This window comes from Pyxicephalus adspersus, chromosome 3, assembly GCF_032062135.1.
Source record: "Pyxicephalus adspersus chromosome 3, UCB_Pads_2.0, whole genome shotgun sequence".
Taxonomy (NCBI): domain Eukaryota; kingdom Metazoa; phylum Chordata; class Amphibia; order Anura; family Pyxicephalidae; genus Pyxicephalus; species Pyxicephalus adspersus.
The window spans coordinates 13,758,034-13,781,179 of NC_092860.1; the positions used below are offsets into that span (position 1 = coordinate 13,758,034).

Here is a 23,146-nt window from a genome sequence, read left to right on the forward strand (position 1 = left end):
AATGCTCCTGTATTTAAAGTTCATATAAACCAAAGCTGATGAAAAATACATGGATTCAGAAACTGCTGCCTGTCTTATGGAGGGTTTCTTGTTAGAGACAACAGTGAATGTGTGCAAAGTGTCTCAGCACAACTGTTTGTGTCCCATAGTGAAAATGGAGGAAAACAATAAGAGACAGGGAGCTAAACCATATAATTGTATCACACAGCCCTAATCTGCCTAAATTATTGGCATGATATGAACCAAAATCCAAACCCTTGTGGAGTTTTATACAAAATCAAACGGAGAGCCATCAGCCAGTAACTAAGGTGTCTGAACAAGGACTTTCATGGCAGGATCACTTATTTATGTATAAAAATTCACTGTTCAGCCTGGCATTCCCAGTACTCAAAGTGAAAACAAGATCAGTGGGGTACTAGAAGAGACTTGGCTGGGTCAATCCAATGCTTCAGTTTTAGTATGGCCAGGCACTTCCCAATTTTCAACTCTACTGGGAAGTTGCTCTAATCAGTGTTCACCCCATACATTTTTTTAAGCTTGGTGGGAAGAAGCTGTAGGTGGGTGGTGGCCCCTGTATTGTAATCCCTCTCATAAGTAACCAGCCAAAAACAGCCGGGTGATTACTGAAAAATGCTGGGTGGTGCGCCCAACCAAGAGAGGCTGGGTAGGGGGGGGTGGACACTACTAATTATGGGAAGATGGTGGTTTCCAAAACCTAATGCTTGATGAAGAAACTAAGTGTACACAGAGAAATCAAGCGACTAAAAAATAATACACAAGCTAGGCATAATGCAACGTAACATGCATAAAGCATTTGAAGCTCTCAAAATCAAGCAAGAAAACATGCATGGATTAGTATTAGTAGACACAATCACTTATGCAGCAATCTTCCTGCCCTGCATGTTCGTAAAAAAATCACTACTGCAACACAAAACCTGTACAAGGGTTGTCTTTATAGCCTGACCATAAAAACAAAATTGTAGGACCTTGTAAAAATTGCATTTTAGTCTTGCATACTTTATCGAAATTGACAAAAATGTTAACATCCTGAATCTTTTTTTTTTTTATTTTAAAGAAAGGGATGTTACCAAAGGACATTCATGAGAATAAGAAGGGAACATTAGGGGAAGGTTCACCTGCTTAGAGCACAGATGAAAAAAAAAAATGGGCATCTAAATTTTTAAGGTGAACCAGCACCAAAGATGAACCAATCAAATTGGTTAAAAAACTATGAATTGCACAACGTGAAATATTCCAGTGAAAAAACGAGAAGCTGATGTTTCTCAAAGCAAATCTCACAAAATTAAATCTTCTTTTCCTTTTCACCAGTCACTAATAAAGTGTAAGCAAACTACTTTACTACAAAGAATGTTGGCCACCAATAGAACCTCCATGGTGCTGACCAACCATAAGACTTTCCTGACACTGTACACACATGTAGAGTACATGAGATTCCTTCCTTCATCTGTATAACAGCATGAACGATCTGAATCTAACCCCGGGAGGGTCCTAAAATCTCTGTGCAATAGTAAGTACCTGTTACTACCTGATCGTTTAGGAAATACTCAAGTGAAAACACATTGAGGCATTAGTGCTGAATTTCGGCACAGGAGCATAGTTATGTTGACAGAAAAGGGGATTTTCCAACCGCATTTCTTTGTCTGTATTAACAGTACCCTTTATAAGAAACAACTGAACTCAATCATTTAGAGGGATGTGAACATAATTTGTGCTATACAGTGTACTGAATCTCTTGCAAAATGTATCAATGTGATACAGATTTTATAAAGCATTGAAACAATTATCAATGTTTTAAAAAAACAAAAAAAAAAACACTCAGATAAAAAAAGTTCTGCAGCACATTTTAGTGCCACTAATCACCTGGACAAAAAAAAAAATACAAAATTTGTGTAATAGGAAAAATCTTTATGCATTATTTCCCATGAGCCTCCACTTTGGATGCAGGTTATTCCAACATACTACATCAAGATATCTATTGAAATCAAAGGAACTACATGCACATAGATCAAACAGTACATCCAGAGAGAAGATAAAAAAAAACTTAAAACAAAAACAAAAAAGAACCATGGTTAGTGCAAATTCCTCAAATTCATGACATGAAACAAATGGGGAAGATTGGAAACAGATTGGTTTTGTTTCTGTACCAATACTCATTCCCATTCAGGCTGACGGGATCAAGGAATGAAATGTTTTGTTTTTTTACCCCCACAGAGCAACAGAGAATAATGGATACTCAGCAAAATAAACAAAAATAATAAAGAGGGGGAATAAATGAAAAAAGCAACAAGACCACGACAATGTTAGGAAGAAAGCAAGCGGTTATCGGGACATAAAAATAAAACTGAGAATAAAGATGATTGCAATTGAGGATAAGCTACAGATTCCTACTTACAAGATTTATAAGAAAGGAGAATTTGGATAAAAGATGCTGCAAGATAACAGAAATAAAATGGAAAGAAATCAAAAGGACAGAAGTAGTTACAAGAAAGTACTTTAAATTATGGTGTGAAGTTCAATTTTAAGAAGGAATGCTTACTCTCATTGTTTCCTTTAAAAGAAAAAAAAAAAGAAAAGAAAAAATAAGGAATGGGAGGGTTTGTGTGACGTGTGAGTTTGGGGGACACGGGGCACAAAAATGGAAAAATAATCACAAAATGGAGGATGGCTTCTACCTAATAGGGTTTAACTGATCTAATGAAATGAACTGGTCACTTCCCAGCCATATCCATACCAGGTTGTTTAGTCCAGAAAACTCAGAGCTGAAAGAATAGAACAAGGAACAAAACCTTACGGTAGCTTTAAAAGACAATTGTACTTGTACACTGAACCCCTACTAACCTCTACCTTCATTTCTCCCGAACCTACACTATTACCCCCACTACAGCTTATTCTTATAGCAGAGCAGCACCCTGGCAATGTTTACTGCTATTCAGGCAACTCCACCCTGGACATGGAGCTGCATCCTGACAGGGACCTATACAAGTCTATGGGGACTCAAAAGTGCAAAGGCCAGGCCAGTGTCAAAATAAAATACTGCTGATCTGTTGCCATCTATATATTATTTTGGAGGGACAGTTAGTGACAGAAAGCGTTGTGTAATAAATCAGCGCTATATAAAAATTGGCTAAAAATGGAGAGAAAATGGAGTGGAGTTGGGGTGTCCCAACACATCACCTTCAGGAACCGACAATTCACCAACTGTAAGATATCCTGACATTCGACAAGTGCATTGTTCAAGATGAATCAAAGTCATTCAGTGGTCCTAATATGTTGGCTGATCAGTGTCTATCCGGTTATGCAGTTCTCACCAATCTCACATTAATGCTGCAAATTTTAAAAGCTAGCTCTAAGATTTTGCAAGATTTATTGAGACTTGCAGTAAAAATTGTCTATTCAACCTATTGTACCATGACCTTGTAATAAGGGACAACCTAAAGAGTTTAGTTTATACAACCAGTATTTACTATATTTACCAAATTGTCTGACTTCGCTAATGGCTGAAACATTACTGGTTTATCTGTATAAATACATTTTAAACAGATAACCGAGTGGATGTATATAAAGATGAGCAGTATATAAATAAATATATTTTAGGTAATCGTTCATGGATATAGCTGAGAAGAGCAACACATGATTCATTTCATCTATGCAGGTAGGATGAATAAAGTCACAGATGCATCTACGTCCATCCCTCCCTCACCTGCTCATTCACTAGCAGTTTAACCTTGCAGGTAGGAAGTATGGTAAGTTCTGAGAGGAGACAATGAACGAAAGGTAGTATGTGTTGGCGTACCTGTCATACTACTGTCTCGATTGACCCCATTCTGCAGCTTGCATTGAACCAGAGCAGCATCAAACAGCCAGGAACTGAACAGATTTAAGATACTGTTGACTTTGGGTCTTGTAGGAGCTGGCAAGGGACGTGGCTCAGAGTTTGTTTGGTTCGGGCTAGACAGTGGGGACGTGGAAGATGGCTGCTGTTGAACCTTTGTGCTGTGCGTTGTGTTAACCTGTAATAACAGAAATATGTTCAAAAAACAAAACAAAAATCCTATTGCAGACACAAAAATAATATTATAAAAATATTAATAAAAAATAATATTAATATTCATAATAATGTGATGCCTTTAAACGAAAATCATTTTAAACGTTTTAAAGGAAACCTTTGGTGCAACAAACATGACTTTTGACTGACTGATGACTTTATTCTGTTCCAATGTGGTCATACAGTAGTGACTTTCCTGGAGTAACAGTTTTAAGTCACTGACTCAAGCTTCAGCTTTTGTCTTGTTTCCTTCCATGTTTCAAGTCTCTCACTCCAAATACCTAAAACCTAGTTGAACTACCCTAATATTTTTTTTATTGGAATGCAGTCAGGCTGCATATAAAATCAGCTCTTTGGTGTGTTAGAGCCACAGCCCAACAGTGCAGCCAATAGAGTTTTTTATTTGTAACAAAAGAATTGTGTATATACAGTTTGACTGCATTATAGCAATTATTAAAAAATCCAATTAGACTTTAACCCAGGTAGTATGTCTTCTTTAAAAATAGTAACTTGCTCTGCCAGTTAAATAACTCCTAATAAAGGTATTAGAGGTGTATGTATATGGAGTTAATTAATACAGCATTACAGCACTGGTGAGGAAGAGGGAACATTTTAAGTGTATTAAAATTCACTTTCCAAATAGTGGAATATGGGTGCAGGCACTTATTGTAATCTAGGGCAGTGGTCTCCAACCCCTGGGCCGCGAACCAGTGCTGGTCTGTGGCTGGTGAGTTGGGGGCTGCTAATGACAGGAGGCAGAAGCGCCGATAACAAGTTTTAAAACTAGTGACAGTGACACAGCAGGAGCGCAACCAGCGGGAGCGTCTCTCCTCACACAGGAGCTGCTGGGAATCACAGAGCAATGAATGCAAGGCTCTGCCACCTGACAGCACCCCAGCTCTCTTACACTACTCGGCCATTCTCAGCTAGTGTGCTGACAGGAGGGGGAGCTGCTGAGAATAGCAGAGCAGTGTAAGTTGTATACCAGGCTGTGGCAAAATGTTATTCTATGTTACTGGGCCCTGCTTTCAGAAAGGTTGGGGACCACTGATTTAGGGTACTGATACACCTAGATAAAACCAGTTGGATAAATCAGTTTTCAATTGTCCTAAATCAAATCAAAACATCAAATGTCTGTGGATCATTTTTTTTTTTTTTTTTTAACAAAAACAGACATCATTCCACATTTTTCTAGAACAAATCAAATTAGTGAACTCTCCTTCAAACTGACTTACGCTGGATTTAATAGTGGTTTTGTTAACAGTGACAGCTCGATGTCTCCGACTGTGTGGAGGTGTGGTATTGGTTGCCGTATTCTGTGGCATGCTTAGCCGGTTCACAGGTGTGGGTGGAGCACTGTCAGCCCTGGGGCGGGAGATACCTAGCGGGAGGTAAACAAAATGCTATGAGAGTGGCAACATAGTCACAGGTTATGAATGCGAGGAGATTACCACCAACACACTAGGATCACATTATGATTGCCAGGACAACATTCAGTCTTTATTAGGGCAAAGACAAGTGTACAGACTCATGGTTAGGTGCAGTAACCTATAGCATTCCAACAATTCATCATCCAGAATGTTTTTTTCTATTTTATCCCAGTTAAAAGGGATTTCAACCAAAAGAGAAGCTGTAAAACCCAGGTATGGTTAAATAGATCCCAATTTCATGAGACTCCCACTTGATTGTTTTTGGTTCATGTGGCTAATCCTAGCAATGGCAGAAAAGGTAGTGGACCTGACCTCATCTGCAACATTCTGGGCCTCAAGTGAGAATAAAAGTATTGTATTTATTTTATTCCTGCTATGGGGAAATTTGTCTCCGATGGCCATCTTCTGCTACTTTAATGTTTAAAACTTGGTAAGAAAATCTTTTCACAAATATTGCTCATCTAAAGTTGTTTTGTTTTTTTTATGCTGTAAGTGTATGATGCATATATATATATATATATGTGTGTATATATATATATATATATATATATATATATTACAATCTGCAGTAATATATATGGCACAGTTGAGTAACCAAGTAGGTGGTCCCAGTCTAGTACTGTGATAGAAAAGGGGTCATGTCTGATTAGGTTTGTTTGATGAAGTGGTGAAACTGGGGTGCCTCTTGGAGAGCAAAGTTATGTAGACACATTGGTCTTGATTTTCCTAAGGAATGTAGGCTATTCACATCAAGGGGGCAGCCTGGGCACAAGAGGAAGCAAAGTTCTGCCTATACCAAGTTGGCCAGCTCCATGCAGAAGAAGATATAAGTTAGGAATTGGGGAAAGATCATTGGCAGGAAAACCACAACCGGCAATATTGGCAACTATTCCTTTGTGTTCTGCCCCTCTGTTTTGCAGTACAGGTCTTATTTAGCATTACTCATCCTGGAACTACATCTCATTACAGCTCAACTCTGAACAAAGCTAATTCTCAAGGCAGTCAAGCAGATAAATTAAATTTTTGATATTGCACTTGGAATTGAACTGGAATTTAAAATGAAATAGACATTTAAAATGTAGCTGTGCAGCTACAAGACACCCAAAACCTCTAATATTCTGTTGTGAACAGAATGAAATGTTCTATTTGCTCACCACCTACTTCCTTTTACAACTGGGGGATTTTAGAGAAAATTTGAGGTGGTGTAGTGTGCAAGTACAACTGGCTCATAAGACATTCTGTCCACCACAGTATGTATTCCTGGAACCCAATTGCAATTAGAATAGGGCTTGTTCACTTTTGGGTTTGGTTGGATTTTAAGTATCCTATTCCTAGCAGATCAAAAAAACAAAAAACAAAACAAACGCACAAAGCAGCCTTTTTTTAAGTGTATGTCTGAATTTGACAAATTGCTACAATGAAGAAAAAAGGTATTTAAACATTTAATCTATTTAGTGCATTTTATCTTTTAGAACATTCTTTATTTAAAAACACAATGCACATAGTACTGATGTGCAATTATCAAAATTTTTTGAGAAGTTTTCAGACAAATTTGCTGCTAAACCCTGTGCAGGATATACTGTTTTCTGCATTTTCTGTGAGATATTTTATAGCATAAAACAAATGAACTCATGGTTTAACTGAAGTGTCGCGCTCTCTCCTTTTGGATAGGTACAGAATGCTACATACACACTATAATTATATTAACTTTACCATATAAAGTTATCATCATCTACTGCAAAATGTACCCATCACCATTTACACCAGAAATCTTAAATGTTCAGATTTAGGAATCATGCTGAACGATTAGGCCCTCCTACAGAAATCAGTCACCAATTTTCTTCTATTCCCAATGGAAATTGGAAAGTGCAGTATTCTATATCTTTAAAGTCAATGCGGTCTTCCAAAAGGTACTGATAGAAGTACTAAAAGAAAAATGGATGCTGCCATTGCTTTGCTTTAAATGTTAGTTACCTGGCTGTTGATGGTTCACTATTTTGAAACACAGAACAGACAAAAAAAAACAGTGTTCTCCCCGGCCCCTTTAAGCCAGGTGGACTGCCCCGGGCACTTTTCAGTAACCACCGGCTGTTTTTTGTGTGGTTACTAAAAAGTTTGCTCACAATGTAGGGGCTGCCATCCGCCTACAGCTTCTTCCCACCAGGCCTTTCCCAAATTTCTGAGGAGAATACTGAAGGAAACAGCAATTTAAATTTAGGTGTTGAATGAAGCCAGGGACAAGAAAGCCAAGCAAGGGGCAATCTTTGAAGGTAAGATCAACGATGACAGCCTACATCTTCTGTACAGGTTTAAAATTATAAACAAACCACTGGAGGAAAAAAAGAAGAATCTAAAGGAAACTGAACTACCCCTTTGTTTAGAAAGTTTGAAGGCCCCTGTGCCAGAGCATGGATTATAAACTCCCCATAGAAATGGAGTGTTACTAGGCACTAAGCAGGGCAGACTGAGAAGCTTCCTGTCTTGTTTTGTAAAATATGAAACATGTGGCTTACATTAGATCAGGTTTCTCAATCAGGGTTCAGTGGAGCCCTGGGGTTCCTCCAGAGGTTGCTAGGGGGTTCCTCAAGCAACAAGCATTTTGTGCCCTAAGGCCAATTTAAGTGACACCAACGTTCTTTTTGGCTATCAGTAAGGGTGACATTCCTCCCAATGGCTACCAATGTAGGAGGCATTCTTCTCAATGATCACCACACTATGGACTGTGAGCTGTGGATATAGAAATTATAGTAGGGATTCCCTGAAAACCCGAAAAAAAGAGACCAATTCCTAAATGGAAAAAGGAAATAAATGTGTAATATATAATATAATAAAAAACAAACAAACAAGACTTGCAAAACACAGAATACTGCAACTTGTTGGTCAGTAGTTCCCTCATGGACATAACAGAATCATACGTTAATAACCATTTCCTGTAGCCAAGATTTTGAGACCAAACTGAGTGCAAGTAACGTAGCAAGGTTAGATACCATATCTGGGTAATCTTTCCAACCCCATGTTCTTAAAGACTGCAACTCCTGAAGAAGAAACATACGAGTTTGCAACAGTTATTAGACAGATTGTATAAATCCTGAAAAAAATCCTGTGCTTGCAATGGCTGCTGCGGCTATCAGATCCACTCCAATGAATGTTCATCTAAAGCAGGGGTGCCCACACTTTTTTTTGGCTTGCAAGCTACTTTTAAAATGACTAAGTCAAAATGATCTACCAACAATAAAAATGCTAAACATATATTTGTTAATAAATATACAGAGTATGATACAGAAGTGACTGAAGCTAATGAGACATTGAATGGCAGAACATTGCAGACATTGCACTACAAGACTATAGTGACAGGAAAGCTACAGTTAACTTGTCATAGGAGAATGACGTGCCGCACAAGAAAAAGAACTGGTGATCCGTACAAAGGAATCTCGGTAACTGAACCGACACAGAGCCTGAACGGACTTGGCTGCCCAGCACTGCTCACCTCACACTGTCCTCATGCCCTCTCTGCCTCCCTCCCCACTTTTACACGAGCCTTGGACAAAGTTCCTGGTGTTGTCTGAGGAAAGACATCCCCAGCATCCCTACAGACCTACAGCAGGGCTGCTGGTAAACAGCAGGGCAGGTTAAGGGAGGGCTCCGCAATCCACTCACGTTGCCTTTGCGATTGACCAGTAGATCGCAATCGATGTGTTGGGCACCCCTGATCTAAATGCCACTTACCTACATGGATCAGTCAGAAAACTTCCACCACCCTGGAAGACTAATTTTAACAACCAATTACAATCTCTAATGCTTTCCATACACTTTGTGATTTCTGATCGATTAGGAATAGGGAAATGCATACAAGTGAATTTTAATCAATTTGATCAACTTTGTTGCACTGAATGATAACATGGACTTGTAGTCACTATAAATGAGGCTTAATCATTCTGTCGTTTGCTACTACATTATCTTTCAAAAGGAAAAAAAATTGCCTTGCCTGTAAAAGAAAAGAACTGCAATTTTGTACAGACATTGTTGTGTTTCCCATAGATTTTCTACACAAAAACAGCAACAGGGGTAGACCTACTAATGCTTCGCTCAACTTTACAGTTCTGGCTTTCCTACTCCAACAGACAAATGTTGGAAGCTGAATCATTGTACAATACTTAGGCTGAAGATAGATGGGTGGCATTTAAAGGTGTAAAGCTGAAATAGCAAATAAGTGTTTGCCTGAGCATGCAGTGTAGTGGAGGTATGCAAACCACATCATCAACTGAACAGTACAGCGGCCCACTGGAGGTGCACTGTGTGTAACTACACAGTAATGGTATACTTTGGATACAATGTTAAATTATTCAACATTTCCAAACACTTTCCAGTTTTCATAACCCCCCCTCCAACAGCTGAAATTAAGCTAAAGTCCTATGAACAAAAAAACAATCCACTCCTCTTATCCCTATTGTCTTATGGTTTGTAAAAAGCAAAATAATGCTTTAATAATGGGGGAAGAACAGTGATAACTTTTTATTTTGACAAAAAGTAGGGAGCAGGTTCATTGACTTCATTAAAATGCCAGCATTACCTAGAAAAGCATCCACAAGGCAGCTGACACCCCGCATGGCCCGGAAGAAGATCTGGGGAAGCTGTTTGAGACATGAGTACTGGTTCACCTCTTGAGGCATTCCACTCACATTCAGGAATTGCTCCTGAAACTTGGGTGTTGTGCCTATGATGCTTGGGTTGCTCAAATCCACAGGATTACTGGAACAGAAACAAGATTGCTGATTAGCATGGAATAACATACATTACATATGAAGATTTCTATTACTGGGCATCACATCACACTAAAAGTTCTTAGAAAGACTCATAACTATGGCTACAGCACAATCTCCCAGCTATCCAATTACAAGACTTCCTCCTCCGACGTCCAGCGGCGAAGTGCAGAGACATCCTAAAGGGTTTCCCGGTGACGTTGGTGCAGCTGGCACTTAGCAGCGGGAAATTCAAATAGTTTTGTATTGGATTCAATAAAAAATAGCTGTATTAAGTGCAATACAAGGACATTTTCATATATATATATATATATATATATATATATATATATATATATATATATATATATTGCATTATTTTTTATTTTTATAACAGATTGTTGTGTTTTTTTTAAAGTTTATTATTACATTTATTAACTATTAGACATGTGTCGGTAAGTTATGCCTAAGAATTATAGGTCTACAATGTAAAATAAATTTCCATGCAAGAAAATTGTACTGCTTTTTGCATGGAAATACGTCCAGAATCAAACCGTTAGGCGGGTTAAAGAACTCTTTCCTAAAAATGACATGGAAGATGTCATTCATGACTCCTAATTCTGCAATCACTGATATGCTAGCATAGTACATTATGCTAGCATAGGCACCAGAAGCACTTCCTTAAGCCAGGTCAGGGTAATTTCTAAAAAGGTGCCACTTTAATGAATGTACTGATCTTCACTCTTTTAAAGAGCAAAGTCTGTTGAAAAATCTTCTGAATCAGACACACTTCTGGGTGTGCAAGATGCCTGACCCACATCAGCAGTTGGGTTTCAACCTTGATGCTGTGGTGACATCAGTAGTCAGCAGGAGGAACTAGAGAACACACAGGGGTAGGACAGGTAAATATGTATAATTCTCTTTACATTAAGTGCAAAAAAAGGCAACAGAATTGCTTTAAAAAAAGACAATTAGAACCGAAATGAAACCCAGGCACTTTTTCAGGCTTGTTATGGTGTAACAAAAAACATCTGGAAGTCTCAAAAAACAAAAAAACAAAACACCAACATTTTTACCTTACATAGAGGGGTTGTCTACCCTTCTATGTAAGATAAAAATGTTGAGTTTAGGTCCGTTTTAGGAGTGCTTAATAGAACCCCAGTAACAGACTGACAATGAATGACAACATTAACAGATTGACAAGGATTACATCTATCATTCAATATTCACCTGAGCATGTGAAGAAACCGAAACCAAGTTTGTGTTACACATTCATTATTCATTTCAGAAGGAATCAAACTGGCATCATCCTCGGGAACCTTAAAAGGAGGAAATGAGGGCCCATAGGTAAACCGAAGCAACCTGAAAAAATGAAAGGACAGTAGTTCAGAATTAAGTAAACCTGTTACTAGGGTGAAAAAAAACCTGTAGATGCAGATAAACACTATTAAAGCCATTTCTAGACTGCTCTGTTCATAGAAGGCATCTGTAAAGAACAAGTACTGATGTCCATGGGTTTTGAGTAGACAATAGCTGACAAAAAGAAAATGCAAAAAATGCACTTTGCCATGCACAATGATAATTTAGGTTGAAAGGAAGGGTGCACTAAAATTTTACTTTTCTTTAAAACAAATTTTTTGTATTTCATCCTAAGGAAAAAACAACTTGTTTTCAAGTATAAATACTGTGCATTTCTTTTGCTTTAAATACTATTAATCACAGAAAATCTATGGTGCCCCACAAAACCCATATACGGGTCCACTAATTCTACCACCTCAAATTTGTACGGGTAAAGCTAGTTGGTTGCTAAAGAACAAAAGATGTTAAGACAATTCTTCTTCTTCCTGTACACATTTCCATGAAATGTAGTATTTTAGGGAGGATGTTTGGTTCCTCACTGACAATATCTTAAAGTATTCGGGCCAATATTGTGGTACAGTTGGATGTAAAATTAAAAGTATTATTACTCAGAAGTTGAAGCGTAGTGAGTATGCTGGGTTTTTTTTCCCCAACATCAGTTTCAGGGGGAGAGAGTACAAAGGTAAACAGAAGTCTTTGATTTTAGGATGCAAGTTTTTGCTTTAAAAAAAATAAAAAATAAAAAAAATCTTTAAACTGGAGTTACACTTTGTTAGCATTCAGAACTTTATTTTCATATCATTTATTGCTTTTAATATTCTTTCACAGTGATAGTCCCACTGCCGTTACAGACTCTCACCTAGATGTTAATGCACAAATTGCTTTACTCCACTGCTCGACCACGGCAGGGTGGTGTCTCCAATTAGCCACCATTTCCTTGGCTGTCTTCCAGTAGGGTGGGGTTGGGAAGCAGCGTGAACATGCCAGGAACCAGACTTCAAATAGAACACCAATTAGTTTGTCAGCCAAGCTTTCGGCTATACCTCCTGGGGAAAAAGTAAAACAAGGAACTTGGTAGGATATTATGTAAAAATGCAATGCGTGTTGCGCTAAAATGGCCGAAATCCCTGAAATTAGCAAACATATATCATCCTTTTCTGCAACCATACCCTAATACACACAAGCATATGAGCTACCTGTGACAGTATTAGATATAATAACCGGCTCAGATTATTATTACATAGTATTTATATAGCACCGACATATAAAAAAAAATAGTCATGTCACTAGCTGTCTCTTAAAGGGGCTCACAATCTAATGTCCCTAGCATAGTCATATGTCATTATTACATTCTAAGCTCAATTTTAGGAGGAAGCCAAATAACCTAACTGTATGTATTGGAAAAAACCCACGCAGACACAGGAAGAACTTGCAAACTCCATGCAGATAGTGTCCTGGCCGAGATTCAATCCTGGAGTCAAGTCACTTTCACTAATGTCAAAGTTTAATAACGGCTTTACTGTATGTGCATCGACATATATAGTCATCCAACAAGCTTATCTGTTAATTACTCAGCAAGTGAAAATAAGCTTACTTTACATTAGGAGTGTGAGAGTAGCCATGTAACTAATTGTTACCACATTTCAGAAACACCTTTGCTGATCACAATTTCTATGAAGCCCCATCTACCCTGTGAGACTTTAAATTGGAATTTGTCACTTAGCTTTCCGTACCATTTAAGTTTTAGAATTGTTACCATTATATACACTGAATACCAGAAAGATCTGTCCACCATGACTAACCTGTGACCGTTGGAGCTGCCAGTAGGGTGTCATTTATCTGCAACAGGAAGAGTAGCAGGACCTCCCAGGTCTCACGAGCTATATTGGTAGAATCCCTGGACAGCTTCTGGACAGCACGTAACACTTGAAGACAAAGGCGAATTTGGTTTCCTATCTGCTCCTGCCTGCAAAAAAAAAAAAAAAAAAATGGGAAGCAGCTTTAATGGGAACAGTGCTGACAACATTTTTACATTACATTTTACAATTTTTTCTATTATAAAGAACTTTCGTAAACAAGAACTATAAAAATATGGATGTTTATTCTCTTCTCAATGTACTAAAAATGTTTTCATTATGTTGCAATTAGAAGGGAAACTATATTAATTTTTGGTTCAATACTTGTAAATAAGTGTGTTGGTAAATATACAATACTATCACATACTATATTTTGATGTAAAATTTAAAGAGCCAACCAATCTCACAAGTGAATCCAATCAGCTATCCCCTAACGCTTATAGCAAACTTTGCAAATGTTCTTTAAATAAGGACTTGATCCACCTTACACTGCGTTCTGTGTAGCACGCTTTTACAAGGTATAGGAGAGCTTCTCACATTAAAGGTGGGCTCATCTGCTGCCTAAAACCTGTGCAGTGTTATATTCCTTATACTCTGCATGATCTGACCAGTATCAAACTTCCAGGGTAGCTTATAATCAGACAGGTAGCCAAGAGTCATGCAAGCCCTGATACCTGGATATGAGACAGCAAAGATCTTGCACTAGGTGTATTTGGGAACAGGCCTCCTGTATGACAAACAGGGAAGCAAAATGGTGTTCCCAAAAGAACAACAAAGAGTAGGACAGCTAAACAGGTCGGCTGTGTTCCTGTGTAGTCTTTAAAGCAGCCCTCAACTAAAATTTTTACTTTACATAAAATGATAGTTAACCTTTTATGTAAGGGTAAAAAAAAATAAGTTGCTCCAATTAGAAGTCTATGGAGCTACAAAATTTATGTGCATTATGCTGCAATGAAAACATTTGCCATTCTCCTTTGAGGAAAACAAAGGCATTCCCTCCATGTTATGGAGATAAATGGGGCTTTGCAACTCTGCTCCTAAGATACAGAAAGCAACGTCACCTTAGAAGAGGACATTTGTTCCTGGGAGCACCACCAGATGAAATAAGCCTAAAAAAAGAAAACTATTGCAGCTAAAGAACTGGTAATCTGCAATAAAGAATGTACTTGTTATTGGGTTTAGATAAATTATAATTTCTTTATGATCGTCAGATATTTTTCTGCTAGGCAGTAACGTCATGCACATCCTCCTATACTAGAATGCCAGACACTTAAGTGGTTGTAGTGCGTATTTTGTTTTTGATGGTTACAGCCATTAACAGGCAACCAATCTTTTCACGTTAGACAAGAAAAAGACATTTATTTAAATAAAAAGCGAAGTAATTTTAAAACAAACTTTCCTCTCGAAAATAGTTTATATTAGGATAGATAATGTGTATGGTATGCAAGGATGGAGCGCCAGGAGCTATGTAGCGTAATCCTTTTCTAAACTGTTATTGCACTTCCAGACTGTTCTTGGATTAGTTGTTTTTCCACTCATTTGTCAATGTAAAAAAATGGCAATGCATCCCCCCCTATTCTATTCCACCAGATGTACGGATATACAAAAGTGACAACAGAAAACTCCTCTTTGGTTTACATTGAGCGAGCGTCTACTCCACAGATATGGGAGATGTACAAACCCAGATTCATCTACATAAATTTCATCTCACAGTGAACCAGGCTTTTTGGGGAAATGACAGCTGAGGAGGGTGTGAAGAAATTACAACATTTGAGCAGAAGCAGCCAATCCATTATGAAAAGATAGGAGATGGGTTACAATCCGACACAAGAATTGGTGGCTGGGTCTCAGCTGCAGTATTTCCCTTTTAAGGGTTCAACTCCACTCCTTGAATAGAATAATTATTTTAAAACTTTTTTCATGTTTTTCATTTTTTTCAAAATGTATTTATAAAATACATTAAAAAGGGTCTGCGAAAGACAGATATAATGACACAGAAGGAGAGGACCCTGCTCAAAAAGACTTACAATCTAAGAGGTGGGGGAAGAAGTACACAATAGGAGGGGATATGGAATGGTTGTTAAGTAGTGAGGATTTAGAAGATGGGTTGGCAAGTATGAAAAGATGGGTTTTCTGGGATATTTTAAAGTGCAGAAAGTGGGAGCAAGCCAAATAGGACAAGGAAAAGAGTTTCCATGACTCGGGGGAGCTCTGGAGAAGTTTTGGAGTTGCACATGTGAGGAGGTTATGAGAGAGGAAGTCATTAGTAGGACATTGGAGGAGCAAAGAGAGAAGTTAGGGGTGTATTTTTGTATCAGGTCAGAAATATAAATCCTAAAATTGTATGCAGATTCTAACAGACACCACCACATATAATATGGTTTATAAAGAAGTCAGAAGACAACCAAAATAAGATGGTGAGGGTCAGCTCTATATGAGGGAAAACAATCACAAGAGTCCGCCATAATTGTGCATACTAGCTATACTATACTTTCCCTTTAAAAAGAAAACATGGTGCCCCCTTTTGCTGGTTTCCATGCTTGTTTCAGCACTAGGTTAGGTATGCATAGTTTTAAATAAACTGACTTTTTAGTAGCTAAGAAAATATTAAAGCTGCTGGATTGACCTGACCGGCAGCTAGAGTTTTCAGAAACAATTCAGAAATGGTGGAAAGAAATCACTGAATTGTACTTACAGGTAATCAATAATACTTCTGTGTAAGGTTCTGTTAGCAAATTTTACATCAATCTTTCCATTTGAGGTAATGCATTTTAAGTCCCATTAGAGATTTGTATTTACTTTCTCTTTACAGAGCGTGGTGTCTCCTGTTCTCATTAATGGTAAGTGCACTTGAACGGTTTAAAGCCTTGCAGCACAAATCCAGACAGGAATTCCTGCCTACAAGAATGGACATTCTATTAATGCCTTGCATCCTTCATCTCATTGTTTCATTACTAGCCTAAAGGCCTAACAGAACAGGCTAGAGATCATTCCTCTAATGTGACAACACTTGTCCTCTAGAATGGTGTCATGTGAATACGCTGGTCTACCTAAGCATGGATCGACATACTCAATCACCACATATATTTCAGGTTTAAATTATAGATGATCTACTAGATTGTAAGCTCTTCATGGCAGGGTCCTCTCCTCCTGTATCACTGTCTGTATTAGTCTGTCATTTGCAATCCCTATTTAATGTACAGTGCTGCGTAATATGTTGGCGCTATATAAATCCTGTTTATTAATAATAATATTAATAATGGTGCAGCCATTATTATTATGAACACAAATATCTTTCCTTTTTTTTTTTTTTTTTATATTTAAAAGGTCCAAAATAGCAGCTGATGCTCTGTCCCTCTGACTTCTATTTGGTTTCATGTCAGTCCTGCAAATTCTGGGACTGTGGAGAAATAAATACACCCAGCACATGTGCTGTGCTATATACACAGAGCTATTGGGTGGCCACTGAGGTTGTAACTCCAATGTTTTTACACAGCAATCTCTTCTTTACAAATACCCAGCTACATCAGTGTTCTACCTAGGCCCTTTTAGCTGGGTGCACCACACAAGGGTGTTTTTGGATGGTTACTGAAAAGTTGGTCCACAATACAATTCTTGCTGTCTTAAAGCTTGTAGGCACGTCCATAAGCACACATGGTACATAAGCTGTGCTCATACAGAATAAAAATAGCTGGAGAAAAGTATAGAGTAGTTCTGCTTTAAACAGATAGTGTAAGTACATGTACTCTGAGAATCCGAAAAACATAAGTAGAATGGCTTGCTTTCTCCCAAATCTGTCCTCGATAGGCTGCATAGACACGTTCAAAAATTGTCGTTGGCAAGGATCTTTCATGATCTTTTCCAACGACAAAAGACTGAAAGATGAATGAAGGAACATTGTACATACAGCACCGTTCTGCTCTATGGAAAGGGGAGAGAACGATGAAGCAGCATTCCACTGCACTTTATTTCCCTCCATTTGTATTATGATCGGTTGTTGTTTGTGGATCCGCCAGGACGGATCCATCAAGTGTAGGCATCGGAAATTTAGGATATAAAAATTACTAAGATCTTGATTGTTAAGCCCCATTCACCTGTGAAATAAAAGTACCTAATTGTTTAGTAAGGATACTTTTACTGGATAGGGGACACGACAGTGGGCATGTGCAAGAGAAACCCAAGGGCTGGGAACCTGGTGAAACATTCTTCCTAATGTGCCTTTCCCTATACTGGTAATCTGTGAATTTATTTTGCTTACCTGTTAGTGTTCAGTGTGCATAATACTGAACTCCTGCACTACATTTTGTTGTTGTCACACAAAGAGAAAGCCTTAAATATTAGTTCTAAAAAACTCCTCTGAGCCACTATTTAGATTCAAAGTCACCATCAAAAGTTGAATCTGACTGGGGATGCAACATGAAAAGTGTGGGATTTGCATAGCACAAGCTTAATCAGGTGAACTGTGTTTCAGAATAAATGAGATCTGAAAACTGCCCACAATGGACGGAGGAGATTATGTGGGCTATAGTACCGGAGAAGGTTTTCAGGATAGCTGTTCCTCCAAAGGAATTACTTTGTTGCCTGTATTTAACACAACCTAGGCCTCTCATTAACGGCCTTACCTGGGCACGAAGACATTCTGAAGGTGTTTCAGAATGATCTGGGTGTACATATTGGGCTCTCTGATAACTGGTTGGGGAATGGAATCCTTTGGAGCCACCAGGGCCATGATCCAATCGGTGTACACATCCACACAGTGTTTCACCGTGTCTCCTTCTAGTGGCAGCGTCAGTCCGTAACAAATGACCTCCATGGTCCATTTCACCTGGAATGCAAGAAATAGCACATTTTAGAGTATCATTAACAAGCCTTAGTGAATGCCTTACAGAAAGCCTCACAGCTAATGAACTGACTTACTCACAATGCAGCAAGGTAAAAAATTTTTTTATTGCTTTAAAAAAAAAAAGGTGACTATTTAAAAAGTTACATAAGGTTGTATACAGTAAATGACTATCACATGTGCTGGCTGAAAGCTCAAAAGGTAACATCAGTTGGGCAAGTTAGGAAACCTCTGCCATCACCGATCACTATTATTAAAAAGTATTTATATAGCGCCAACATTTATATACAGCGCTGTACATTAAATAGGGGTAGCAGATACAAAGAGAGACACACGAGGAGAGGAGGACCCTGCCCATAGGAGCTTCCAATCTACTATTCCCTTTTCGCCTCTACCAGTTCAGCAGAGCTATCCTTCCAGCAACATCGAGAAATCCACACCACGGAGATGTACCGACATGATGGTAGGTAAATCATGTCTGCACATCCATCCACATTCTGAAATCTAGGTTGACTGTGCTACTAATTAAGACAATATATTGCTGCACAAAGCAATCTATTGCACAAATTAATGCACTGTGCTACCATTACTGTTCCCTATGTGTAGCGATCGCGTGGGACGATAACAATTTGACTTGCATAAGTTGTCTAACTGCTAACCCAACACTGCGATCCTTGCATAATGCCAACAGCTGGCATCATTAATGTAAGAACAACATAAAGTGCATGTAAAGACAAAATTATAAAATAACATTATGTACATCTTAACCCTTGAAATAACAAGGACAAAACATAACTGCTGAATCCAGAAATACAGTGTGCTCCTGCTGCTTTCCTCTCTGACATGACTACACTGTGTATTGTTGGCTTTATATTCCAATGCACGTGGTGTCAGCTCTGCCAACATCCTTTGTAATGAATTACAGAGAACTCCTTTCCCAAATACCTCCCCACAACTTTCACAATCCCTCCATGTGCACAGGAAGTTATCAGCTAATAAAGTATTTCTTGCACCTATCTAACATATCTACCAAGGCACTTTCAATGGTTTGCTTAGAGGACAGAGCAGGTAAGGAAAATCCTTTTTAGGGTATATTTGAATGATTAGAACATTTAGAATGGTATACAAACACAGTATTCTCCCCAGAAATGTATTTAGGCTAGATGGAAAGAAATTGTAGGCAGGTGGTGGCCCCCGTATTGTGACCCAATTTTTAAGTAACCACCCAAAGCAGCCAGGCAGTTACTAAAAAGTGCTGGGCGGTGCGCCGGCTAATAGAGGCTGGGGAAAACACGGAAACATCCTTTTTTATCATTTCCTTTTACACAAGCACTTATTATTATTATTAATAATATTAGAGCTTGGAGTCAGTTGCCTGTTGGTGAATAAATTTCTGTATATATTATCATAACAATTTCCAAACACAGGACAGGAGGCTGGCACTATTTATATCTAAGCAGTGCCGCTGAATGGAGGCGATCTTACCTCTTTATCAGTTTTCAGTATGCTCTCGCTTCCAGCCGTGGAAGGAGAATTGAGGGCCTGTCCCAAAGGACGTACCACAGCATTTGCGACTTCGCGACCCACATTTTCAGGGTAGCTGTGCAGCACACTGGTGTGACCTTGGTCGTTCTTGATAACGAGGTGCAGCGTCCGCCACTCCGAGTACATGTTGAACGCTTTTCAGATCCCACTGCCTGTGAGGATAGAAATCAAATGTATGTTAGACACCTAAATCTCTGAAGTATATTCACACATATAATATAATATATATACACATACATACATATACTATATATATATATATATATATATATATATATATATATATATATATATATATATTCAATAAAAGGAAACAAACACCTTTATAGCCTTATACTTTGCAGAACTTCCAGCATCTTAGAAAGTACAAATATGTCAGGTCCAGCCAACAGCCTTCCAAGTACAGCGCCAACCAGGAAGCAGACAGGACACTTGCACTGAACAATGCACTTTTCCTTTAAAGAACAATAGCCCCGGTATGAAAGTCTAAACAAGTACCAAAACAAGCTTGATGCACAAGACACCAAGTAAATGAAAAACTTTCTTTACCTTCCGAGTGAAATCCTCCATTTGTGTCCCATGCACTCCCCCTCCCAGACAGTGCAGCTCACAAATAAAAGGCACAGTAAAATCCAATGGAATCACCATTACAGAATCCAATGGACAGGATTTGTGTGAGCTAAAGGTTGGCGAACCCTCAGCGACAATACGATAGCCATGCCAATGTAATGCAGGCAGTAAAAACAGAAGATATGTCTTCCTAGTAGCTTTGTATATAATCCACTGCAGAATATAAACACAAAGAATGGACCAAACTTAGGTGCCAGTCCAGGTTCTATTGCACTGCAGTGCGGTCAGTTATACCTTGGAGGCTGCCAAGGTAGAGTACTATGACGACCTTAGAAATGCAACTACTATGGTCTGATCTGCAGACAGTGTAGGGTAGTGTAGGGACAGTGCAAAGTGTGTAGGGTGTCAGAACTTTAGTAGATGAAACGCTTTCCCCTACAGTCACCAGCAGAAGATCTGAGGATGCAGATTTATTTATTTTTATGGTTTGTTTGAACTCGATAAACAAGACTCTATGGAAGTTGGTCAATCTCATTATGGGTTGGGACATTGTGCATATTTTGATCTTTGTGTGGAGCACACAATTCAAAGAACAGACAGACACAGAAGGGTGCTGGTGTCATTTCTCTTTATTATGCAGTTGGCAGCGTGAATGTTAACTGCCTAGGCAGGAGCCGGTTAGGTGGTTGAGTCATGTGCCAGTCATGTGCAATACCGCTGTGATAAGGAGTTCAGAATCTTAAGACATGGTCAAATGACCCAGACAAGAACTAAACAGGGAGCCAAACTTCTAAGCCTAAGAGTCACTGAATAGCATTTTCTAAAGTGGTGTTGTTGCAGTTAACACTTGTTTTTTTTTTCTCCATTTGCTTGCGGTAGCTTTGTCACATGGTTTTTCAGCATATAGGATCGGGCAACTGCTCCAACTGCTTACAAAAACTATGCAATTCCATTTACAAGTAAAATCTGCAAGCAATCATCCGCACAGGCATTTGCCAGCGACTAGCAGTTACCACTAAGTTCCTGGGAGAAGTTAACACCACAGTTTTAAGCACCGGTCTGAATTTAGCTCTAACTTACACAGCTTATCTCTTCTTCTCCAGTAAATGAATCAATGCCAGGGTAACAATTGAAGGGCAACTGTAAGCTGCTGGGAGAAGGGCATTAAAGTGAACCTGTTGCTTTGCTCAGCATAGCCAGACAACATGTGTAGACAACATTTCTTATTCAGAAAACACAGTTGCACCGACCTCTGGCATTGATATGCTGACCCAGAACACGCAGGTAAGAACAGTCATGGTTTGGTATACCTGTTCGAGATCACTGACTCAAAGTATTTCAGCATGACAACCCTGCAGATAGTATTTTCAGCAATGGAAGTCCTATGTTCTCTAAAGAAAAGTTTATTTTATAGAAAGTCATCAGGGGGCAGTCGATCATCCTGAAATGGAGATTAGGTGGCCACATAACATATCAGAAGATCAAATCACAGAATAACATGATATATGTAAGTTAAAGCTGAACTCCAGGCAGACACAAATTAATACAATTCTGTATTCAGTGCATGACTGACATTACAAATACTTTATTGCTTTGTATAATGTCCTGGAGATAAACAGGAATTTTGACACATGGGATATTATCTGATAGTATTGTATGTTCCCTCATCCTATGTGATATGAAAACTTCAGTATCTGAACACCTTCTCAACATACCTGAAACCTGCTGAACTGCGACATGTTGAATAGAACCGATGGACTGCACAAAATTTCTAGCAGCCAGATGCACAAAAACATTGTGAAGTTTCTGTACTGTTCTGGGTGCACTGAAGTTTTCTAAAATATTAACAGAAATTTAGGCATGGTGGTTTTATGTAACACCAATCTGCTCTGGATATGAAGCATATGATGGAAAAGACATTAAATCACTATTATTGCTCAGGAATGTGTCTGCCCAAGGTAACCTTCAACAGGTTTCCTTCAGGAGTAGAATGCAAAACAAGGACGATCCAGCAAGTATAGGAAATCAGCTCTGTTGTTGCCAAACTTGTGTTCATGTTTTGGCTCATGAACAAACATGATAAACATCTAGAATGTGTAACTCGCACACGCCATTACTTCAACTGCTCCTCACTGCTGAGTAATATACAGGGCTGGACATATATCATGTCACTGCAATGATTAAATAATCAGACTTGGTAAGCGGTCTTATTTCTGTAATAACTGGCATTGATTCCAGCAAGTAACTGTTGCCTGCCCTTCCTATAAAGAAATGTAAAAGAGTAGAAGGAAAACTTCTAAAATATTGTGAGCTTTTCAGGGCAGGGTCCTCTGCTCCTCTTGTGTCACTGTCTGGTATTTGCAACCCTTATTTAATGTACAGCGCTGCGTAATATGTTGGTGCTAGATAAGTACTGTTTTTTATTACTATTTATAATAATAATAATATGAACCGGTAACCATTACAGCCAATACTATGGTCAAGCTTAGGAGTAACAACACCAAAAACCCACTCTTGTTAGGGAGTGATCACCACAGCATTACTAGTACAGCTAGGAAGGAAACATCAACCAAAAGCCTATTGTAAGGCCACCTTTACAAATACATTTTACAATCTTCAGCACAGCATATCCTACAAGCTAATCTATTTGCCTTGTATAGGACAATATAGGACCTTTGCAGTACTTTGTATATCTGGGCAAAATTACCATCCCACCCCTCACCGGAGAAGAATGTATATGT

General features: G+C 38.6%; 1 protein-coding gene across 8 annotated transcripts in view; it reads right to left on the reverse strand.

Moving 5' to 3' along the window:
* RALGAPB (Ral GTPase activating protein non-catalytic subunit beta) overlaps positions 1–23,146 on the reverse strand; it is a 53,161-nt gene that overhangs the window by 24,286 nt on the left and 5,729 nt on the right. For 4 of the 8 annotated variants that reach the window (XM_072403666.1, XM_072403664.1, XM_072403662.1 and 1 more), the window contains exons 2-11: positions 19,776–19,987; positions 18,073–18,275; positions 13,397–13,560; positions 12,454–12,640; positions 11,466–11,597; positions 10,067–10,245; positions 8,484–8,531; positions 5,302–5,447; positions 3,815–4,031; positions 2,414–2,449 (exon numbers count right to left, since the gene is read on the reverse strand). In XM_072403666.1, coding sequence (XP_072259767.1) covers positions 2,414–2,449; positions 3,815–4,031; positions 5,302–5,447; positions 8,484–8,531; positions 10,067–10,245; positions 11,466–11,597; positions 12,454–12,640; positions 13,397–13,560; positions 18,073–18,275; positions 19,776–19,961 — 1,498 coding nt within the window. In that variant the 5' untranslated portion in view covers positions 19,962–19,987. The remainder of the gene's footprint in view (positions 1–2,413; positions 2,450–3,814; positions 4,032–5,301; positions 5,448–8,483; positions 8,532–10,066; positions 10,246–11,465; positions 11,598–12,453; positions 12,641–13,396; positions 13,561–18,072; positions 18,276–19,775; positions 19,988–23,146) is intronic. The other 4 variants (XM_072403669.1, XM_072403668.1, XM_072403665.1 and 1 more) reach the window with 3 other exon arrangements.